Genomic DNA, 23,417 nt, shown 5'->3' on the forward strand with positions numbered 1-23,417 from the left:
ATCCAACCAGTACACCCTAAAGGATTCAGTCCTGGGTATTCATTGGAAGGACTGATGCTGAAGCTGAAACTCCAATACTTTGGCCACCTCATGCAAAGAGTTGTCTCATTTGAAAAGACTCTGATGCTGGGAGGGATTGGGGGCAGGAGAAAAAGGGGACGACAGAGGATGAAATGGCTGGATGGCATCACCGACTCGATGGACGTAAGTTTGGGTAAACTTCGGGAGTTGGTGATGGACAGGGAGGCCTGACGTGCTGCGATTCATGGGGTCGCAAAGAGTCGGACACGACTGAGCGACTGAACTGAACTGAACTGAATGTCCAGCTTTGGTTATCCACGGCCTGGGCCTTGCCAAGGACCCCGGGCAGAGGGGAATATCTCCCTCCTCTGCGCCAAATCCTAACCTACAAGCTCTGCCTTGGTTGCGGCTCAACCTTGGACTACAACTCCCGGCAGAGCTTGCGGCATGGGGGCATGTCTTCACCGCCCGGAGAAGCGAGGGTGGCTTGAGCAGAGTGACGGAAGAGGGGGCGTGCCCGTCTCGGGGCCGGCACGGTACCGCAATTGGAGGAACCGAGAAGAGGGGGCGTACCCAGTGGTGTGTGAGCCAATGGCGTGTGGCCAGACGGGCGGGGCGTGGCAGGGCGGACCTGAAGGCTGCGTGTAGCTTACTGAGCCCGGGAACGCGAGTGCAGGGGGTGGGAGCGCGTTGTCCTGCGGCCCCCGCGGCTGGGCGCGGGTGATGGCGGCGCGATGGAGCAGCGAGAACGTGGTGGTGGAATTCCGCGATTCCCAGGTGAGCTGGGGGCCAGTGGGGCCTTCCGAGCATGCGCCCTTCCTGGTTCCCCTCCCCCACGCGGCCGGGTCTGTCTCGGGGGCGTCGGGGCGACCCCCAGCCCGGCTGGTTAGGTAGGCAAGAGGGTGGCCAGGAGCTGTCAGACCCGAGCGGGCGAGGGGAGCTTGGATTATCGATGGGGGTGGTTGGGGCTGCCATTGGCGAGGTTTCGGGGTTCCTCTCGTGGATAAAAGGAGTGGGGTCTGCCTGGGGACATCTAAGTGCAGAGATTGCGGGTTTGTGAGCACTGAGCGGAGGCTTCCCAGGACCAGGGTGGTGAGCGAGGGGGTGTTTGCAGTCCCCGCCCCTGGTGATTTTGGGCTTGTCACAGAACTTCTCTGAGCCTCAGATGCATGGATTTCCCAGCCTCACGGGACTTTGGAGTGGATTCGATTAAAAACAACAACAACAAAACTGCATGCAAAGTGCCTGTTTCAGCGTCTAAGCTTCTAAGTGTTCACTGATTCTAGAATAGTGGAAAATATCGTACAGCGAATAGGAGTATGCACTGCATGTATTAACCTGGGTTCGAATCCCGCCTCAGCTCTTAGCCTGTCCTCACCCACTGCTCATGTTTTCTTACCTGTAAGAGGTACGAATCATGCCTACCTCGTAGGGCTGGTTTGAGAATTTTATGAGGTCATACATTTAGAATGTGTGGCACAGTACTGGACACATGGTGAACCTAAAGGAAAGCTCCTACTTACTAGAAATTTTTACCAGCTTTCTGTTTCATTCCTTCCATATGTTGGGCCTTGTGCTAAGTGATTTATTTACATTTTGTTTTAATAATGCATGAAAAACCATGCAAGGTAAGTAGATATTACTCCTCTTTTTTTTTTTTTTTTCCCATTGGGGAAGCTGTTCCCCATTTGGCTGATTCCAAGTGACTTGGCCACGGCCTCTCATTAAGTGGGATTATGAGCACAGGGCCTTGTTGGGCTCATTACACCACCCTGCTTCATACTGTATGAGTCTATCATACAGTCATTCCACGAGAAATATCATGCCCCCCGCCCCAGCACCTAGAACACTGTCTTGGTGTTTCTCTTCATTCATCGCACACATATTTATTGAATACCTTCTCTGTGCCTGGCTTTCATGCACTCACTTGTTCAATAAAGGTTTACTAAACTTCTGCCAGGTGCATGCTGTGCCAGGCACTGTCTTGGTGCCGAGGTGATCTTTACTGAAGGGGAATCTGGATTTATGATAAGGGGATGATGTGGTTCCTTCTTTCTAAAACCCACTCCTTCTTTTGCCATGAAGATGAAGGAGTGGAGAACCTCCCACCAGTTTGCTCTGTTGGTGCCCTTGATACACAGCAACCGTGGGGAATTTGAGCAACCAATTTGGATTAAAGGATCCTAAAAGCACTTTGCAATGTCAGCATGATGTCTCTGGAAGGAAGGAAGGTGCCAGACTCCCAGGGGAAAAGAACCGTATTCCTGTTACCCTTCTTGTTAATTGCTTTCGCTGGGGACTAAGAACAGAGTCATGTGTCCTACCTCTGAGCCTGCTAATTTGGAAGCTACTAATCTCCAAACCCTTTAATTTTCACAGAAACCCAGGTAGTCTCACCCCTACTTCTCTGCAGAGATGTAATTGGAAAGACCTGCAGAGAGGGTGCTGACACGGATATTAAGATGCTATGAAGTTGTATCGAATAATTAAACCTAAACAGCAGTTGTCATAGAGAACAAAGTAAATTGAGTCATCTAACTGCCTTGTGGGAGTTTCTGTTTTTCTATTTGATTTTTCTGTTCATTTGGAAGGGTGTGTCTTAGTGTGAGTTAGCATGGTTTTGTGATTGATTTTGGTGGTCTTTGGGAGGGATAGGGACCTACTGGGACCCATTTTATTAACTATTTCATTAATGTAGAAAAGAAAAAGTTAAAACTCTTCATATAGCTTTTCTGAAGAGCAGAACAATAAACTTTTCCAAACATCCCACCACTTTAAAAAATGATTAAAAAGATCTAAAGCTCTTAAGGACTTTGCTGGTGGTCCACTGGTTAAGAATCTGCCTTATAATTCAGGGGACATGGGTTCAATCCCTGGTCTGGGAACCGGGACCCCACATGTCATGGGGTAACTAAAGCTGCATGCCACAACCCAAAGCCATTGGAGAGTGGGCATGCGGCAACTGAGACTGGATGCAGCCAAAGAAATAATTAATTTAAAAAATGGAAAGCTTTTAGATTTTTTCAGAGAAAAACCCTAGTCTGAAAGGTGAAACTCTTTTTACATTTTATATGTGTTGTTTACTTTATAAAACAGATGTTACTTTCACCGATTACTAGTGAGGAACCTGTGCTGCTTGGCATCCACTCTGAAGTGGTCGCTAGAATCAATGAGATCAATGAGTATGAACACTAAGAAAACTTGGTGATAGTTTTCTAGAGCAACACTATCCTCTAGAACTTTCTGAGATGATGGACATATGGCTTTTCAACAATTTAAATGGGTCTAGAAGGCAGTGGCACCCCACTCCAGTACGCTTGCTTGGAAAATCCCATGGACGGAGAAGCCTGGTAGGCTGCAGGCCATGGGGTCACTAAGAGTCGGACCCGACTGAGCGACTTCACTTTCACTTTTCACTTTCATGCACTGGAGAAGGAAATGGCAACCCACTCCAGTGTTCTTGCCTGGAGAATCCCAGGGACCGGGGAGCCTGGTGGGCTGCTGTCTATGGGGTTGCACAGAGTTGGACACAACTGAAGCGACTTAGCAGCAGCAGTGTGACAGAGATATCATATTTTAAAATTTAATTAGATTTTAATTAATTGCCATTAAATAGCCACTTGTGGCTAGTGGCTCTGGTATGGGAAGGTACAGTTCAGGGAACTAAGAAGATGGAGATTAGTTTCTACTCAAAGAGGGGGAGGTGGTAGACTGTGCAGGTAAGGATCTCTTAATTCAACAGTTAAGTACAAAAATACCAAAGAGCATGACTTTTGTGATGAAGATAAGGGCAGACTCATAGCAGCTGTCTCCTTAATGTCTCTGCTTGGGCATTTGCAAAATGCTCAAACTTTCCCTGCACCCCAGCTTCTTGCCCCCTTCCAGTCCACCCTCCACACAAAGTGATTTAAAAGAAGTACGGGTTTATTAAGGTACACTTAATGTTCAATAAAAATTCACCCTTTTGAACTTTCCTGGTGGTGCAGTGGATAAGAATCTGCCTGCCCAGGGGATGTGATTCAATCGCTGGTCCCTGAAGATTCCATGTGCCTTGGAGCAACTAAGCCTGTGCACCACAACCGTTGAAGCCAGCGTGCCCTAGGGCCAGAGAAGCCACTGCAATGAGAAGCCCTAGCACCACAAATAGAGAAAGCCCGTGCAAAACAATGAAGGCCCAGCAGCATCTTAAAAAAAAAATTTGCTGTCTATGGTGTTTTGTTATAGCAGCTTGAATGGACTGATAATCAGAACAAAACAAGCAAAAAATCCCCACCCACATCATGCTTTCATCTCTACATCTGATTTTCACTTATCTAGTGCATATGAAATGGCCCATTATTTGGGGGTTTAATTTATATTTCCCTGATTACAGTGAAGAAGAGTATCTTTTCACATTTTTTTTCCTGTCAAATGCTTGTTTATGTCTTATACCCCTTTTTAAAAATTGAGTTGTCTCTTTCTCATAGATTGTAAAAATTTTTCTGAATTCTAATCCTGTATTTAGTTACGTAAGTTGCAAATATGTTCTTCCCGGTTGTGGCTTGCCTTTTCATTATTCTAATGGTATTTTTAGATGGACAGAAGTTTAAGCTTAGTGCAATTGAATTTATGGATTGTACCTTTTCAGTCTTCTTAAGAAAAATCCATATCCTAGGTTCATACAGATTTTCTTCATAATTTTTCATTTTTTTCTTTTCTTGCTACTTTGAAATTGAGGAGGCATCTCAGGAGAAAGCATGCTCTCTGGTGCCCCTGGTGGTGGATGACTTATTAGTCTCAGCATTATTAAAACTGTTCTAGACAGTTGAAGACTTGAGGACTGGTTTTTGCTCTTAAAAAAACAAAAAAGAATTCAGCAAATTCATTAGCTAAGGAGAAAATTACGAATAATTTATAGTCAATACACTGATGTCGAGCAATCCAGCTTTGATCCCTGCTTTTCTAGATTCTAGGGAACTTCCCTCGTGGCTCAGATGGTCAAGCATCTGCCTACAATGCGGGAGACCTGGGTTCAATCCCTGGGTCGGGAAGATCCCCTGGAGAAGGAAATGGCAACCCACTCCAGTATTCTTGCCTGGAAAATCCCATGGACAGAGGAACTTGGTAGACTATAGTCTCAGTCTGTGGGATAACAAAGATTCGGACACGACTGAGCGACTTCACTTTCACTTTCTAGATTTACTTTTTGAGAACTACAGGGATGGAGGGAAATGGTAGGACTAGTTTTGGTGGAAGTGACTATTATGATGTGAATGCTGCAGGTTGTTTTCTAGAAAACTTGATACAAAAATGCAGTGGATAAGAGTCTGCCTGCCAGTGCAGGGGACATGGGTTCAATCCGTGGTCTGGGAAGATTCCACATGATGTGGAGCAGCTAAGCCTGTGTGCAACAAGTATTGAGCCTGTGCTCCAGAGCCTGCAAGTCACAACTGCTGAGCCTGTGTGCGGTGACTACTGAAGCCCGCCCTAGAGCCTGTGCTCTGCAGCAAGAGAAGCTACCACGATGAGAAGACTGAGCACCACAGCTGAGAGGAGTCCCCGCTCACTGCAACTGGAGAAAGCCTGCATGCAGCAGTGAAGACCTAGCCCAGCCAAAAATAAATAAATAGTTTTAAAATGCTGTGAGGGAAGAGGGAAGAGCATAGAGCAGAGAGGGTTTGGAGCTGGAGGTTTGGCATTAGGATCCAGGTTAGGCCACTTATTTGTCGTGTGATCTTAGGCAACTTATTTCCTTTCTAGACTTCAGTTTCTTCATTCACTAAACTGCGGTAACAGTACCTACCTGTGTCCAGAATTCCCCAGACCAGTCTCAAGTTCCACTGGGAGGATTCACACTTGTATTTGCAGTTATGATTTATTGGAGCAAAAGACACAAAGCAACATCTCGGAAGAAGAGTGAAGCCTGGAAGAAACCGGCGTGAGCTTTTGAGTCATCTTCCCATGGGGTCGCTCAGGACATGCTTAACTCCTCCAGCATCGAATTTTGACACCCATGTAATGATGTCTACCAGGGAAGCTCCCTTGGGACACAGTGGCCAAGGTTTTTCTTTGGCGCTGGTCATGTAGGAACCTTCTGGCTAGCACAGACCAAAATTCTGCATTCCCTGAGGCTCAACAGTGGCTCTGCATAAACCATGTTGTTTGTACGTACAGTTAGACACAGCAAGCTCTTCTTACCAATTAGGGAATATGGGACCCTCCCACCCCCACCCCAACCCCGCCGCCTCAGGTCCGAGCTACCAGTCAGGAGTCAGCCTTGTAAGCCAGCCTTTGTAAGGTTAGCAGTCTCATGCCTGCTGGGAACTCTTTTCTCCAACTACCAAGTTCCACGTGGATTAAATGAGATAATTATGCAGAGCCCTTAGCAGGGATCAGTGTCCATTAAATGCTTGATGCATGTTCATTACAATGTTGATGTTAGAAAAGTTGCCTGAGGAAGCAGCAATCTTGGCCTGACTCATGGAACTAAGAGGACCTTTGGGAGTCATCTCATCTCTCCTCTTATTTTACAAATGAGGAGCCTGAGACTCAGAAAGTTTAGGTGACTTTCCTTGTGAAACCAGTTTGTACCATTTGAGTTTGTGGGGAAGTGAGGATGTTCTCATTTTAAAGGGAGAGACTTCACTTCAACAACCTAAGTGTCCAACAACAGATGGAGGGGTAGAGAATTTGTGGTACATCTATACAATGGAATATTACTCAGCCATGAAAAGGAATGCAGTTGGGTCATGTGTAGAGACTTGGATGGACCTAGAGTCTCATACAGAGTGAAGTAAGGCAGAGAAAAACAAACACTGTACATTAATGCATATATGTGGAGTCTTGAAAAGTGGTACAGATACATCTGTGTTGAGGGCAGGAATAGAGACACAGATGTCGAGTGGACATGGGGACACAGGGGAAGGGGAGGGTGGGATGAATTGGGAGATTGGAAATTAACTTATGTACACTAATGGGTAAAATAGATAGCTAGTAGGACCTGCTGTAACGCACAAGGAGCTCAGCTTAGTGCTTTATGATGACTTAGATGGGTGGGATGGGGGTGGTGGTGGGAGGAAGTCCAAGATGGAGAAGATATATATGTATGCTGTTGCTGCTGCTAAGTTGCTTCAGTTGTGTCCAACTCTGTGCAACCCCATGGACAGCAGCCCACCAGGCTCCTCTGTCCAAGGAATTCTTCAGGCAAGAATACTGGAATAGGTTGCCATTTTCTTCCCCCATATATATGTGTACATATAGCCGGGGCTTCCTAGGTGTCTCATTGGGTAAAGAATCTGCCTGCAGTGCAGGAGATTCGAGTTCCATCGGTGGGTTGAGAAGATCCCCTGCAGGAGGGCATGGCAGCCCACTCCAGTATTCTTGCCTGGAGAATTCCATGGACAGAGGAGCCTGGCGGGCTACCGTCCATAAGGTTGCAAAGAGTCGGACAGGACTGAAGCGACCTAGCCCACACGCACATACGTAATAGCTGATTCACTTTGTTGTGCAGTGGCGGCTCACACAGCACAACATTGTGAAGCAATTATACTCCAGTTCCTCTGGGAGTTGGTGATGGACAGGGAGGCCTGGCGTGCTGCAATTCATGGGGTCGCAAAGAGTCGGACACGACTGAGCGACTGAACTGAAGAAATAATAAATAAAGAGGGAGAGCCTTTCCCAAGAAAGGCTCATTGTGCTCAGGGTGTAAGCAAACCTCTGATAGATAACCTCTCATGAGCCTTAGGCAAGGGTGGTTTGAAAGCAGGCTTGGCAACAGTGTCGGCTCTAATTTAAAGCGATCGGATCTTGTCATGTTAAATGCTCTGATCCTTTTCTATCAGTGGGTTTCAGTTTGTGGAATTATTCTTTGGAGTCTCGTAACGCATACATTACAGTCTGTGCTCAGGCACATGACATCCTGATCTTAGGGGAACTGATCTAGCTCTGATTTGCATTGACTGAATGTTTCCACTTTGCATCATTTAGAAGGATGGTAGGCAAAACATTTCTGTTTTTTGGACAGCGCTTTCTAATTCAGCTGGGGTCTAAAGAGGAAGAGCTGTTTTCTTTCCTAGTCCCTTCAAAGAAACCAACACTAGCTTTTGTTCTGCAGGTAGCAGAGGCCCCTAGGGAGGCTTTCCTTTGCATCCAATCAAGGCAGAAAGATAATCCTATGAATCTGTGCTACAGATTCTTCCCAGAGATCAACTTTCTAACACAACCTTGTGTTTGTACCCAGATTTAACTGTAAACCCAAAGTGGATGTGTACTGCAATTCATCTCCAAATTCAGTGTCATTTGACTGTTATAAAGTCTTATACCTGTTATTTTTTAAAAGATGAAAGTGTTTTACCATAATATTTTTTGGGTAACAGTTTTATTGAAATATTTTTCACACATCATACGATTTACTTGTTTAAAATGTATACAATTCAGTGGGTTCTAGTATATTCACAAAGTGTGTAACTCTGACCACAGTAATTAAAAAAAATTTTTTTTGACCACAGTAATTTTTAGAACATCTTTGTCACCCCAAGAAGAAACCCTGTGCCCTTTAGCCATCAGCCCCCTAGTACCCTGATACCCCAGCTCTAGGCAGCAGCGACTAATCTAATTTCTGTTTATATAGATTTGCCTATTCTGAGGATTTCATACAAATGGAATTATACAATATATGGCCTTTGTGACATACCATTGTATAGATGTACCAGATTTTATTTATCCATTCATCAATTGTTGGACATTGGGGTTGTTTCCACTTTTTGGGTATTATGAATAATGCTGCCATGAACACTTCTGTACATGTTTTTGTATAGCATAAGCTTTTATAAGCCCTGTATTGTCTATAGTAGCTAGCATTTATGGAGTGTATACCATGGACCAGGCATTGTGCTAGCAAATTGATTTTTACCTTCAAGAAATTGCGGTGTAGTGGTAGAGACCTATCAGTAAGTAAATACTTTATTGTAAAGTATGGTAAGTGCTGTATAGGGACTTCCCGGCAGTCCAGTGGTTAGGACTCCGTGCTTCCAGTGCAGGGGGCGCGGGTTTGATCCCTGGTCGGGGAGCTAAGATCCCACATGACACGTGACACAGCCCAAAGCAAAAACAAAGAGTAAATGCTGTATAAAGGTGAGCCTTGGGTATGGTGAGAGCATAGGCAGGGCACTGAATGTGTGCAAGCGGAGAGGGTTTGGAATAAATTAGAAGAGCCAGAACAGCAAGGAATGAGCCAGGTGAAGACTGGAGAGAGGGGTCTTCAAGGCAGAGGAAGCAGCTGGTGTGAAGCCAAAGAGGAGAGATTGCTTGCCTGAGTTTGAGGACCTGGAATTCTGAAGAATTCGCTTTGTTCTCCTGTCAGCAGCAGCAGCTCATACACAGGAATTCCCTGGAACAGATGGCTGGAGTGTTGGGATGGGGTTGGGAGGGAGAGGTGTGAGATGGGCCGAAGGAGGAGCAGAAGAGCGGTCTGAAGTGACCTTTAATGTCATGCCCAGGCTGTGAGCGGAGTGGAAAGAGAAGAGGCTTGGAAGGGGACCTTGAAAAGATAGGAGGGCTTTTTATTGTAAAATACTGCACATAAATAATGTAAGAATGTAGACTCATTTAGAGGAATAAAAATCTCATAAAAATGTCTACCATCTAAACATTTTCATATACTTTTTTTCAGTGTTATTCAGGCTGAGTAGCCGATTTAAATTTTAGTTCATAGTAGGGAATGAATATCACTTTCCCTCTGTAAGTAAAGTGCAAGCCTTTACTCGCACGGCTTACTTTACAGCAAGCCCTGTTCACAGGCTGGTGGGAGTTCTCGCTCCTTGTTGTGGGGCCCCCTTCCTCTTTTGCAGTGGCATTGTGCAAGAGCCCCACGGCTCCTCACCCTCTGACATCCGGACTTAGGATCTCTTAGCCATTCCCCATCGAGAAAACTGAGGGTGCTGAGGCCTTGCGGGGGACTCCTGTCCTGGATAAATACCATCTTTTACTCTCATCAGTTTATTTCACATCCTGTCTTAAAGCACTTCTCTGTCTCCATTTCCCCCCTTTGGAGCAGCCTAGAATAACCCTCCTTCATGTGCTCCTGCAAATATAACGTTGGCCTCTTTTTTGTGGGGGTGGGTAGGGGTAGGGAAGTGTAAGTTAGGTGTGGGTTTTTTTGTGTTTTACTTCTTAAAAAATAACTTACTCTGACGAGGAGATATGGTGAGTTATGATATTCTAATTGTAGGCTGGGCTCCTGCATTTTTCTGTGCCACCCCTTAATGCTTCTAGAATATTCCATCGTGTAGATACCTGTAATTTACTTATAGATAACATGAATCCAACAACTCTGGGTATAAAAGTTTTGCTGTATTTTGAATAAATTCTGGAGGTGGAATTACAGAGTCAGAGGACATGACTTTTTTTTTTTGGTATTATTGCCGAATCATCCTTTATTGTCTCTGTACCACAAACTTAGCAGCTTGAAGTGGCATCCATTTATTAGCTTACAGTACTGTAAGTCACAAAGAGTTGGACATGACTGAGCTCACATGTGTGTTCAAGCATGCACACACATACACACACACTCTGTAGGTCAGAAGTCCAGGCTGCTTTCTCTGTTTGGTGTCTTATAGGCTGAAAGCCAGCCATCACTTACTGTGTCCTCATCTGGGGGCTCCCCAGATGACTTAGGGAAGAATCTGCTAACAAGCTCATTCAGGTTGTTGGAAGAATTCAGTTCCTGGGGGTTATGGGACTGAGGTCCCTGTTTTTTGCCAACTGTTATTTAAGGGATCACTCTGGGCTTCTGCCATGTGGTCTGCCCATCTTCACAGCCGGCAGCAGAGTCTTCTCCATGTTAAATCCCTCACCCTCCAAATCTCTGACTTCCTCTGGCTCTGACCTCTGGACCTGCCTTTAAAGGGCTGATGTGGAGGTCTCTCTAGCTCTGTCCGCTCCTCCAATAACTGTTTCATCATCCCAGATGGAAACTATGTACTCACTAAACCGAATCACCTCACCCCCAGGCCCCTAGTCCCTGGCTACGTCTGTTGTACTCTCTAGACACCTCATATAAGTGGAATTTCGCAGTATTTACCCTTTTTTTTCTGACTTATTTCACTTAGTGTAATGTTTTCAAGGTTCACTCACAATGCAGCATGTTTGCCATTGTGTGTGTATACCATGCTCTGTTTGTCCATTCATCCGCTGATGGGCATTTGGGTTATTGGGGTTGTTTCAGATCTCTTTTATCTTAGAGTGAACTGATGTGGGACCTTAATACACCTCAAAGTGCTTTTACTAGATTAGTACCTAGACTAACGGGGAGAATGTGTGTGAATATCAAGGGCCCAGAATCTTGGAGCCACCCTAGGATTCTTGCTACCACACACCCTCTAGAAAAATGGTACTGCTCCTGGTTGCAGGTACCATCTTGCCCTCTTTCATGTCCTTAGTGTATAAATTGTCCAGAAGAGTTCTGGAAATGGCATTTCATTTCAGAGCCTGTCTTTGCAGCTGGGCATTTCTCTGCTCACGACTCCAGTGAAATGAAGAATGCGTAATAATCCCCTTCTCAGCCTCCATGAAAACACTCTGACATCTTGTCCCTAATATTACAAGTTTCTTGGGGGCATATGAGTGAGAAACCCATTAAGAAGACCAATGAAAGTGAGGAAGAGAATTTCTATTTACCATTTGTGATTTGTGAGTGTAGCAGGATGTTCAAAATGCATTCTCTCTGGACTATCTCTTGGAAAGAGCTTAGAGCACTTAATAAGCAAACAACAGCACAGACTGTTTCACATAATGCCCTGGGAATGCAACACGACTTGGATTTGTCCAAATAAGAGAATTTAGGGCTGTAACTGCCATGATTAAAATTATTCTCATGTTCCAGCCTGCATGCAAATCTCCTTGATTCAGTGTGGTCTTTTGGAAATTGGACATCGGCTCCTGAAAAGCTGGTGCTCCCTAGAAGTTGGGAGACCTGGGAAATGGAAACCAGTAAAATGCTGGAAATCTCAGATTAAATAGAAACTAAGCATCACAAGAATATGACTGTAGAGTCAGTAGAAGTGGTTTGAAAATATTCAATTGCCATTTAGCTTGGAGGAGAAGTCCACACCCTTTGGAAAGGTATGGAGTGTGTGTGTGTGTGTGTGTGTGTGTTTGGAAGGAGCTCTTAGTAGCTCAGTTTGCTGTGAACTAGTTGGATTCTCGGACAATTCCAGGGCTTGTTTCCTCCATTTAGACTCTACCCGCTTGGTGGTGTGTACCCCTGGTGGAATAGATCTCAGCTGCCCTGTTGTGGAAGATGAACGTGAGATTCGGATGAGAACTAGAAGGGGGTTAAAGAGTCCACTGTAGGGAACTGCCTGGGCCATGGGAAGAGGAAGACCCGCAGGTGCCTACCTGCCTGTCCTCCCCGACCTGAGCTGGTCTCGCTGGCAGGACTGAACGCCTCTTCTCTCTCCCAGGCGACCGCCATGTCCGTGGACTGCGTGGGGCAGCATGCAGTGCTTTCCGGGTAAGTGAGCTGGCGGAGTTCGTCTGCCGCGGTTTCCGGGAGTAAGTTGCAAATCCAGAGGCTTCTGGGAAATTGGAGAGCGCCTCTTTAATGTAAGGGTTACAGTCACTGGGTTTATTTTTTATTTTTTTAAAATTTTATTTTATTTTTAAACTTTACATAATTGTATTAGTTTTGCGAAATATCAAAATGAATCCACCACAGGTATTCCACTCTCCTAGTGACCTCAGAGGTCCTCACGGGGATTATTTGCATCTCTGCTCTAACAGGTGAACAATAAAATTGCTTTGAGATGTTAGTTCGTCACTGGCAGTGTGGTCTTGAAATCGCCATTTTCTGTTTAATGCGCGGACTCTTCGGAAGGATGCTGTCTGGTACAATCTAACAGGTAGTTGGTTCCTAGGTTTGGGAGGATCTGGGTTCCATTGATTATGAGCCCCGGATGTGTATTCGGTTGGCCTCCTTGGACTTCAGTTTGCTCATAAAGGAATTGGATTTCATCATGAAGAAATTGAATTACGTAATCGCTGTAGTGTCTTCTGGTTCAAAATTAAGATTCTGGCAAACGAAGTCCATCCCTGCGTTTGCTGATCACCCTAACACTGTACCGGTATGATAGCATTTAATGGTCAGGGTCCCCCTTTCCCTTTGATGTTGTTCTAGATCGCTACCTCTCAAATTCAGCTGTATTTTCATTAACTTTGTGGTTTGTGGACCCATTTATAAAATGAAGTTGTTTTCTATTCATTAATTTTGAAGTCATGTTTTAATTTACTTTTAAATAAGACCATTGCAAACATTAAGTAACTCAAAAGGACGCGTAATGGAAAGGAAGTTTCCCTTTTCCCTCTGACCCCCTCTCTCCAGATACCACTTTCTTGTACCACAGTGGATGCATAGATGAAGAAAATTTGCTAAGTCTCTTTCTCCCCTCCCTCAATCACTTTTTTAAAAAAGAGCTTTATTGAGCTATAATTCACATACCCATACAGTTCACCCATTTCAATGTACAGTTCATTGGTTTTGGTGTATATTATTAATTTCTGGATCAGTTATTTTAAATTTTTTATTTTTTGGCTGTGCCATGCAGCATGTGGGATCTTAGTTACCTGACCAGGGATTGAACCTGCACCCCCAGCTTTGGAAGCACAGAGTCTTAACCACAGGACCACAAGAGAAATTGCTCCTGATCAGTTTTTAAACATCTCTCTCTTTTTTTTTTTTAATGACAGAAATGCCTAGACATGTTTAAGAGGTCAAGTAGCATTATAAAGCTTATATCGTCAGCAGAATTCCACCTCACCCTTTCCCCACCCCAATCTCTCTCCTCAGAGGCAACCACTTGAGACTTTTTTTTTATTTGAAAAATAATTTATTTGACACTGTATTGATAATATACGAATGTCTCTGTTTCAACCTAATTTTTAAAATAGCCAAAGATTCAAATAGACATTTCATGAAAGAAAAAGTATCAGTGGCCAACAAGTACATGAAAGACGATGAATCTCTCTAGTCACTGGGAATAACGAGACACCACTGTACATCCACTAGGATGTCTGAGATTTGAAAGTCTGAAAATTGTAAATGCTGGCAAGCTCATTGATGCAGGTGGAGTGTTAATGTCCCCTGCTATTATTGTATTACTGTTTATCTCTCTTTTTATGTCTGTTAATATTTCCTTTATGTATGTAGGTGCTCCTGTATTCAGTGCATATATATTTAACAATTGTTACACCTTCTTGTTGGGTTGGTCCCTTTACTACTGTATAATGTCCTTCTCTGTCCACTTGAGACTCTTTTTATTGTTATTTTTGGATTGCCTCCAGTTTTCCAAGTGGTATAGTACGTATTGGAGAAGGAGATGGCAACCCACTCCAGTATTCTTGCCTGGAGAACTCCATGGACGGAGGAGCCTGGCGAGTTACAGTCCATGGGATCGCAAAGAGTTGGACATAATTAAGTGACTAATACACACATACTACATATACTGCTGTATCTTGATTTATCCATCATAAATATTCAAAGTGACTTCTTACAATAGAAGATGAGTATTGAGCATTTTTATTTGGTCTGTGAGTCCCTTATATAAACACCTGCCTTTCTCCCTCCTGCCAATATAGTCATATAACCCATTCAGGGTTCTTTTTCTCAGTGTTATTGGCAAGAGGTCCTATGCTATTTTGATTCTGGACTCTGTATGTGACCTATTTTTTATCTTTGGAGAAATCCTATCTTTATCCCTAGTGTTACCTTTACCTCTTAGGTGTGTGAAATTTTCACCATGACTGATTTGGTATGTCTTTTTTCATTCATTTTGCTGGGCACTTAGAGGGACCCACCTCCCCTTTCTGACATTATTACCTGCTTTATCCAAACAAAAAGAAAAACAACTTAGCATTATGTAGCCATATTAACTGGAGAAGGGAATGGAAACCCACTCCAGTATTCTTACCTGGAAAATCCCGTGGACAGAGGAGCCTTGCGGGTTACAGTTCAAAGGGTAGCAAGGAGTCAGACATGACTGACAACGGAGCACAGCACAGCAGCCATATTAACAGCCCACAAGATACTTTCAGGTGCCCTGGAATAACTGTGTCTTAACGTTAGACTTCTCAGTATTGACTGCTGTGGATATTGTCATTTGTAGCATTCTAGGAGAAAACAGGATTATGTAATGGGACATCATGCAGGTGTTTCTGTTTTGGTGTGTTCTTAGACATGTATACATCCATACTGTTTTTCAACATGATCTTAAAGTTCACCATTTCATTTTCTTATATTGAGCTTTAAAATATGTGTAGTAAGGTATAGCCTTAAATTTACAAATATATGCACTCATGTGAGGAGAAGGCAATGGCACCCCACTCCAGTACTCTTGCTGGAAAATCCCATGGATGGAGGAGCCTGGTGGGCTGCAGTCCATGGGGTCGCTAAGAGTTGGGCATGACCGAGCGTCTTCACTTTCACTTTTCCCTTTCATGCATTGGAGAAGGAAATGGCAGCCCACTCCAGTGTTCTTGCCTGGAGAATCCCAGGCTCCCCTGTGAGCCTGGTGGGCTGCCGTCTCTGGGGTCGCACAGAGTCGGACACGACTGAAGCGACTTAGCAGCAGCAGCAGCAGCACTCACGTGGTCACCAGAGTAAAATACAGAATAATTTTTATTAACAAGGAGAGCCCTTTCAGTCTGGATTGCTGTATCTTTTAGTTTGGAGAAAATTTCCTGCATTCTGTCTTTGATAATTTTCCTGCATTCTGTATTTGATAATTTTCCCCATTCTTTCTGTAGCTCCTCTTAGGGCTTGTTGGATATCCTGTATGCATTCTCTTCTGATCTCTTGGTCTTTTGATTTTGCATTTTGAGAGTTTATTTGTTTATTTTTTTTGGCCACACCGTACAGCATGTGAGATCTTAGTTCCCCAACCAGGGATTCGAACCCCTGTCCCTTGCATGGGAAGTACAAAGTCTTACCCGTTGGACAGCAAGCGAAGTCCTGCATTCTTGGAGTTTTCGTCAACTGTAACTTCCAACCCTTCCATCAGATTTAAAAGTTTCAGCTGATCTTTTGGAGAAGGCAGTGGTACCCCACTCCAGTACTCTTGCCTGGAAAATCCCATGGATGGAGGAGCCTGATGGGCTGCAGTCCATGGGGTCGCTAAGAGTCGGACACGACTGAGCGACTTTACTTTCACTTTTCACTTTCATGCATTGGAGGAGGAAATGGCAACCCACTCCAGTGTTCTTGCCTGGAGAATCCCAGGGATGGGGGAGCCTGGTGGGCTGCCGTCTATGGGGTCGCACAGAGTCGGACACGACTGAAGCGACTTAGCAGCAGCAGCTGTTCCTTTAGTTTCTCAGAGCTCCTGTTCTCCGTTCTTCGCCTTGTCTTCTGTTACGTCTCTGAGGCCGTTAAGTGTCGGCTTTCTTCTTTCCTCTGTGCTGCCCGCTTCCTTTTTTTTATCCTTTTGGTTGTTTTGGTCTCTGTCTTTCCAGTTTCCTCCATGACTGATGCTCACGGGCTCTGTGTTAATATTAAAAGAGTAAGTGCAGTCTCTGCTTACGTGTGTGATGGTGCAGTTCACGGTAGGGAAAGCAGTCGGAAGCCTGGCCCTTTTGTTGGAGTGTGCCGAGGTGTCTGGAAGTTCTCGGTTCACATACTGTTGAAGCCTAGCTTGAAGGGCTTTGAGCACTACCTTGCTAGCATGTGAGAAGAGCACAGTTGTGCGGTAGTTTGAGCATTCTTTGGCATTGCCCTTCTTTGGGATTGGAATGAAAACTGACCTTTTCCATTCCTTTGGCCACTGCTGAGTTTTCTAAATTTGCTGGCATACTGAGTGCAGCACTTTAACAGCATCATCTTTAAGGATTTTAAATAGCTCAGCTGGACATCATCTTCAGGGCTTTGCTTTTGATTTTTGTTTGTTTGCTTTTGTTCTTTCTTGGGCTGGTCATTTCCCCCTGAGGAGAGTCCTGCTGATACCATCCCTGTCTGGAGACTGAAAGCCCGCGTAGTGAGTGCTGCACAGGGGCGGAGGCCCGAGGGTCCCACCCCCGCTTCCTGCCCTGTTCTGGGCGCAGCACCTCCCGCCCACCCCTCTGGCCCCAGCCCCGGCTCCTCTGAAGTAGTTTCGCTCCCCCTCCAGCCCCTCCAGCCCCTGCCAGCCTGGATTCCGCAGTGTGAGTCACCGCGCCCTGCAGGCCCTTGGGTGCTGGCTGCGTTTCCTCTAGATCAGTTACCATTTTCCTGCCTGCTTTCCATCTTTTCCTCTCATTTTCTGTGCCTTTGTGGCTTTCTCTCTTTTGTATTTTACCCTTATTCTAGTGATCTTCAGTGGGGAAATGAAGGCAACCAGTATGTTCAGTCAGGCCTGTTTATCCGGAGGTACCCACCTTTTGCTAGTCTGCATTTTCCCCGTGCTGTCTCTGGGTTCTCCTGTTGATACCCGCGTCATTTGTATAGTGTCGGGCCTTTGCCCTGTTTTCGTTCTAATGAGAAGATGCTGGCCTGCCTGCCGTACGATCAGGTGATTCCTTAGGAAGAGGTCAGAGGTTCTAGGCCTTTGTTCTGCACCAGCTTTCTCAGAAGCCCCACAGACTCTCTGAATTTGTGTCTTAACCTGTGCTTTCCTTCTCTCTTAACCTGTGCCTCCTAGGGCTTCTGCTAGAGTTCGAACTGCCACTTTTACGTTCCAATTCCTGTCTCTTCTGAGCAGAGACAGTTCAGCTTTGTCTTCGTTGTCTAGCCCACCTGTCGTCGCTGATACCCTGGGCATTCAGAGCACTCCCCAGCAAAGAGCTGCTGATGGCTGCTGAGAGGTTGATCCACCCACCAAGGATTTTTTCCTTAGAAAGCAAATAGGTGAACAAAAGACCTCCCCGTTTTCAGGTCCTTCTTTTTGATTGGCACTGTGAACATTATTGGCACTTACTATGATTATTGTTTTCATCATTATTATTTTTTGGTTGCTCTTCTCCCTTCCAATAGTGTTAATTTGGTTCCTGTCACCAGGTCGTCAACTTGCATGGGAATCTGAGGTTTTCTACAGAATGTTTGGCTAAGTGATAAGTGATGTGTTTGGTTTTACCCACACTTATTGAATGCAAAGCACTGCCTAACGACGAGGGAATACAGAGATATTCAAGACGTGGTCCATACCCCAAAACGTTCAGCTGCTTTGAGACAAGAGCCTTTACAAGAGCAGTTCTGCTATGGAGATAGGTGCAGTAGTTGAAATGCAGACTGTGTAGTGGGGGTCTGTGGAATCAGCTATGATCCTAGCTGGGGGAATAGGAAAGCCTGAGGAGCTGAATCTGGTGGAGGAGGTCAGGATTCTGGGGATACAGGAGGGAGGGCCATCTCTAGAGGCAGACCTTGCAGGGGTACAGCAGCCGCGAGTTACTCTGGTCACTTGTATGCCTTTCAGAGTCAATAAACATCATGTGCATCTGGGGATTTTTTTTTTGCGTACTATATGTCATTCCAAATGTGCTTTTCTATCTTCATGCAAATGCTGTTCTGTTGTTAAAATGTTGATGTTGTTTTCCTAGCCGCCGATTCCTATACATCGTCAATCTAGATGCCCCCTTCGAAGGTCACCGGAAGATCTCACGCCAGAGCAAGTGGGACATTGGAGCTGTGCAGTGGAATCCTCATGACAGTTTCGCGCACTATTTTGCAGCCTCGGTGAGCTCATGTAACGAGTACTGGAAAAGGCTTTTAAATGTGAGATCTGGGCTGATAGGTCTGTGTTCTATGTAGAGAAGAGAATGCAGTCCTCCTTTTTCAAACGGGAAAGACGTGTGCATGCTTCTTAAAGGAAGATGGAAGCAAATTACAGATTTAAGTTATATATGAAAAGAATCCGGGGGCCCATCAGTATTTCTCAGGATTGAATCCAGATTTGGAAGGGGAAGCAGGTAGATACCTCCATGTCTGTTTATGATAAGAACCCGTTTTCATTTCCGGAGTATAACTAGCCAGGGACTCAGAAAGACCTTCTAAGGAGGGACCTGGTGAGCTGGTCTGGGAGGGTATTGTTGTTGCTTTCAGAGCGATCGGAAGATTCCAGGCACCTTTCCACTCAAAGGAAGGGATCCTTTTCTTGACTAGGATTTGTTAGATTTGTTTAACCCTCTGAAATTTTATGTACCTATTTATATGTGAATTCTTCCAGGGAAAAGATGCATACAAATTATTAGATTTTCCAAGGGATTCCAGACTCAAAAAAGACCTGGGCTTAGATCATTTCTAGTATCCTTGGCCAGATTTTTTATCAGGATTTGTTCTCCTAGGACAATTAGAGATCTAAACCTCTGGCTCCTTTTGCACTGGGCAGGGAGGGCAGTATTTGAAGGAGTCTTCATCCTCCAGGGAATGTGACCATTCGCTGTGCCGTCTGGGTCTGTTCTTATCAGGAATGACAGTCTGTGAGAGGAATGCATCTTACAAAAGAAAGAAGAGCAGTGCTGTCAGCTTTAGAAGGAACAAAAAGCGGCTCTTCCCTGTCGCTTCCAAAATAGAATCTGATTGTCTGCCTTTATCGAGGGACGGCGACTAGATTGGCACTGGTTCCTGGGACTATTGAAGGGTCAGACTGGATCTTTCTTCGTGGCAGGGTCTGTCCTGGGCTTTGCAGGAAACCAGTAGCACCCCTGGCCCCTCCCCGACTAGATCTCAGTAGCAGCCCCCCACCCCCATCGCGACAACCACAAATGTCTCTGGACATTGTCAGATGTCCCTTGGGAAGCAAAACCTCCCCTGATTGGGAACCGCAGGTTTAGGCTGAGCCCTTAGTACTTGACCCAAGTGGACTAACACTGCTCGTGTTTAGGAGGGGCGAGACAGAGCCTTGTTGATTTTTTTCAGGCAGTCATTTAAAGTGAACAGTTCAGTGTTCTTTACTACATTCACTGTGTTAGGTAATCACCACCTCTATCTAATTCCCAAACATTTCCACTGCTCCACAGGAAACCCCGCTACGATTAAGCAGTTATTCCCTCCACCCACGGCCCCTGGTGACCTCTCTGTGTTCTGTCTCTGGATTTAGCACTTCTGGACATTTTATATAAATGCAGTCAAACGATCCACGACCTTTTGTGTTTGGCTTCTTTGTCCATGTTGTAGCATGTATCAATACTCCTTTCCCTTTGTTATGGCTGAATACTATTCCTTCGTATGGATACATCACGTGTTGTCTGTTCATCCACCAGCGGACATTTGGTCTGGCTATAAGCAGGAGTGCTGATATGCACATGTGTGTGCGTGTACTTGTTTGAGTGCCCATTTTCTCTTCTTTGGGGTATATCCCTAGGGGTGGTGGGAGGGCCACTTGGTAAGTCTGTTTACTTTTTGTGGAACCATCCATCTGTTACAGTGGCTGGATCGTTTTGCAGTCCCATCAGCACTGCACAAGGATTCCAGTTTCTCCGGAGCCTCACCAAAATTTGTTATTTCCTGTTTTTGTTTTTGTAATTTAAAAATTCTAGTCCTCTTAGTAGGTGTCACACCAGTGGTACCTTACCGTGGTTTTAATTTGCATTTCCCTCATGACTAGTGACGTTGAACACGTTTTTGTGTGTTGGTTGGCCATTTTCATATCATGTTTTGGAGATTTGTCTGTTCAGTTCCTTTGCCTGTTTTTGCATTGGGTTATTTGTCTTCCTTTGCTATTTAGTTGTAAGACTGTAGATAGACCCTATCAGTGATCGGATCTGCAGGTATTTCTCCAGTTCTGTAGACTGTCTTTTTAAATCCTTGATAATGTTGTTTGTGGCATTTCATTTTGATGAAAGTTCAATTTTACTCATTTTTTTTTTTTTTCTTTCCTTCATTGGTCTTGGCTGGAAGGCAGTTACAGGAGAAAGCGCTTTGGAGTTAGGAAATCTGAGGTCAGGTCCGAGTTTTAATGCTCACTGTTTTTTCTTGAGCACCCACCTAACTTTTGGAGTCTTAGTTGTCTCATCTGTGACGTGGGTAATGACATCTAGTGCGCATGTGATAAGGAAAAGCAGAGGGTAGGTTTCTTCAAGTTCCTGGTCCATAAACTGGCCCTAGTAGACCCTGGAAATGGCAGGGAATGTTATTATAAGATCAGGAAGGGCTTTCCTTTCACTCCTATTCCCACTGGAAGCATTCTGAATTCTAACCTTTTGACAAGAACCTTACCTATTTAGAACTGGAAACTGGCATTTCTGGGTAAAAACCTCAGAGCTCTGCACAAGTGTCTCTGAGCTAAAATGAAAACCAGTCTTCAGAAATGATGAGATTACTAACAGTACTAATAGTAGTTAGTGTATTAGTAATCTTTATCCACTGTCAGTGTGCTTCTTGAACTCATGGTATTTGGGGAGCATTTGCTGGCCTGTTGTTTTTTAAGTGAAATGTAGTTTGATGGACGGAGAAGGCAATGGCACCCCACTCCAGTACTCTTGCCTGGAAAATCCCATGGATGGAGGAGCCTGGAAGGCTGCAGTCCATGGGGTCGCTAAGAGTCGGACACGACTGAGCGACTTCACTTTCACTTTTCACTTTCACGCATTGGAGAAGGAAATGGCAACCCACTCCAGTGTTCTTGCCTGGAGAATCCCAGGACGGGGAGCCTGGTGGGCTGCCGTCTATGGGGTCGCACAGAGTCGGACTCGACTGAAGCGACTTAGCAGCAGCAGCAGTTTGATGGAAGCTTTTTCTTTTCTTCCTTTTTCTTATTGTAGTTGTGGTTCCTTCTGGCCCATTTGCCCTGTGTCTTTCTGCTTAACCTTAAAGAAGTTCACGTGTCAAGGACTCTTGTATAGTTTTGCCTTCTGGGACACCCTTTTGGTGGTGGTTCTTTCTTTCTTTCTTATGCAGACGTTTTTTCAGAGTGCGATAGGTGGCCTCTGGGTGTTTGACGGCAGGAAGGATGATCTCAGAACCCGGAGTGTGACAGCTTCTGGGGAGATGGGTGTGTGACCTTCAGAGCCGGGGGAGGGGGGAGCGGGTGGTAGTTCCTCTGACAGTGGAGGAGGGCTCTGTGACCCATAGCTCTCGTGCTCAGGAGCGTATCTGTAGCTTCAGTCCAGCTGTGATGTTTAAGATGGCGTTCACCTTGTTTCTTTCCAGAGCAACCAAAGGGTCGACCTTTATAAGTGGAAAGATGGCAGTGGGGAGGTTGGCACGACCTTACAAGGCCACACACGCGTCATCAGGTAGGCACTGCCCTCTGCTGCTCTGGGCCTCTGTCGTTTGGTCCCATCCCGGGGGAAATGAAGCCAAGACACCATCCCGCTCCGGGCTTGACCCTTTGGGTTTGCGTTGACCCTGGGTGTCTGCTGTGTCCTTAGCAGTCCTGAAGTAATGGCTTTCATGGCGAGGAACAGCTGGAATTTGGGAACCCGCATCCCTGTAGCTATTAACCCCGATCCCGGGAGATACCTAGACAGGACAGCCTGCTCCAGAGTGAAGGGTTAGCACTCCTTTGCTGCAGGAGATGCAGCTATGCCTGAGGAACTCCCCGGGGCCCACGGTCAGCGGTGCCCAGGCGCAGAGACCTCTGGGCCCAGCCCTTAGCCCTGTGTCCAGCCACGTGGGCACCTCGTGGGGCTCCTGTCTCACAGTCCGTTACCCAGATGTGCAGTTTCTTCTTCCTGAGGGCCTTCTGGCTGGCTTCTGGGATGTTCCTTGGGTCACTGTCTCTGGGTGGGGACATTTTGTTGCAGGAAGCAGCAGCAGGAAGTGGTGAAGGTGGTGTGGGAGGTGGTGGGGAAGGCTGGACCCCAGGCTGTGTTAACTCTGTATGTAGTAAGTGCCTTTCGAGGAGGACAGTGTTGGTAGGGAGCACCAGAGGCCTCTTGCCCTCCTCGGAAGCTGTGTGGCAACATGGCACTTTGCCACTGCTTTGAAGATGTTGGGTTTACTCAGGGTACCTGTGGTTAAGTCTGACTTAAAAGGCAGTAAGTCAAAAATTCTATGTTTTTTTTCCCCCTTTGTTTTGTCTTACATGCACACACGTGTGTCTCTGTGCATTTGTGTGTGTGTGTGTTTTAAGTTGAAGTGCTCTGTTTCTTTTGGGGGAGTAGATGGTAACCAGGGAAGGACCTGAAAGTTCCCTTCGGAGCTCAGTTAAGTTTTCTTTCCCAAGGAACTTGGGAGATACCCAGCCTAAATACCCAGATACCCAGCCTAGACCATGTTGAGGGGCCCCTGCAGGGTGACTTTTTGAAGCCACCAGAAATGAAATCTGGTCGTGCTCTGGAACTTCACTCAATGCTTTCTCCTTCTTTCTTCCTTGTGTTTCCAGTGACTTGGACTGGGCAGTGTTTGAGCCTGATCTCCTGGTCACCAGCTCTGTGGACACCTACATCTACATTTGGGATATCAAGTAAGAACAGTGAAAGGGCATAACCGCCCAGCTGCTACGGGACCTTGGTTC

At 45.5% G+C, this 23,417-nt stretch overlaps 1 protein-coding gene across 6 annotated transcripts in view; it reads left to right on the top strand.

The window, feature by feature from the left end:
• The first annotated feature begins 650 nt into the window (after window positions 1-650).
• WDR59 (WD repeat domain 59) overlaps window positions 651-23,417 on the top strand; it is an 80,594-nt gene continuing 57,827 nt past the window's right edge. For 3 of the 6 annotated variants that reach the window (XM_070388712.1, XM_005894316.3, XM_070388717.1), the window contains exons 1-5: window positions 651-798; window positions 12,462-12,511; window positions 18,559-18,694; window positions 22,109-22,194; window positions 23,286-23,366. In XM_070388712.1, the coding sequence (XP_070244813.1) occupies window positions 745-798; window positions 12,462-12,511; window positions 18,559-18,694; window positions 22,109-22,194; window positions 23,286-23,366 (407 nt within the window). In that variant the 5' untranslated portion in view covers window positions 651-744. Of the gene's footprint in view, window positions 799-12,461; window positions 12,512-12,779; window positions 12,900-18,558; window positions 18,695-22,108; window positions 22,195-23,285; window positions 23,367-23,417 lie in introns of those variants that run through there. The other 3 variants (XM_070388713.1, XM_070388716.1, XM_070388715.1) reach the window with 3 other exon arrangements.

The sequence above is a fragment of the Bos mutus genome, chromosome 18 (genome assembly GCF_027580195.1).
Source record: "Bos mutus isolate GX-2022 chromosome 18, NWIPB_WYAK_1.1, whole genome shotgun sequence".
Classification (NCBI taxonomy): Eukaryota; Metazoa; Chordata; class Mammalia; order Artiodactyla; family Bovidae; genus Bos; species Bos mutus.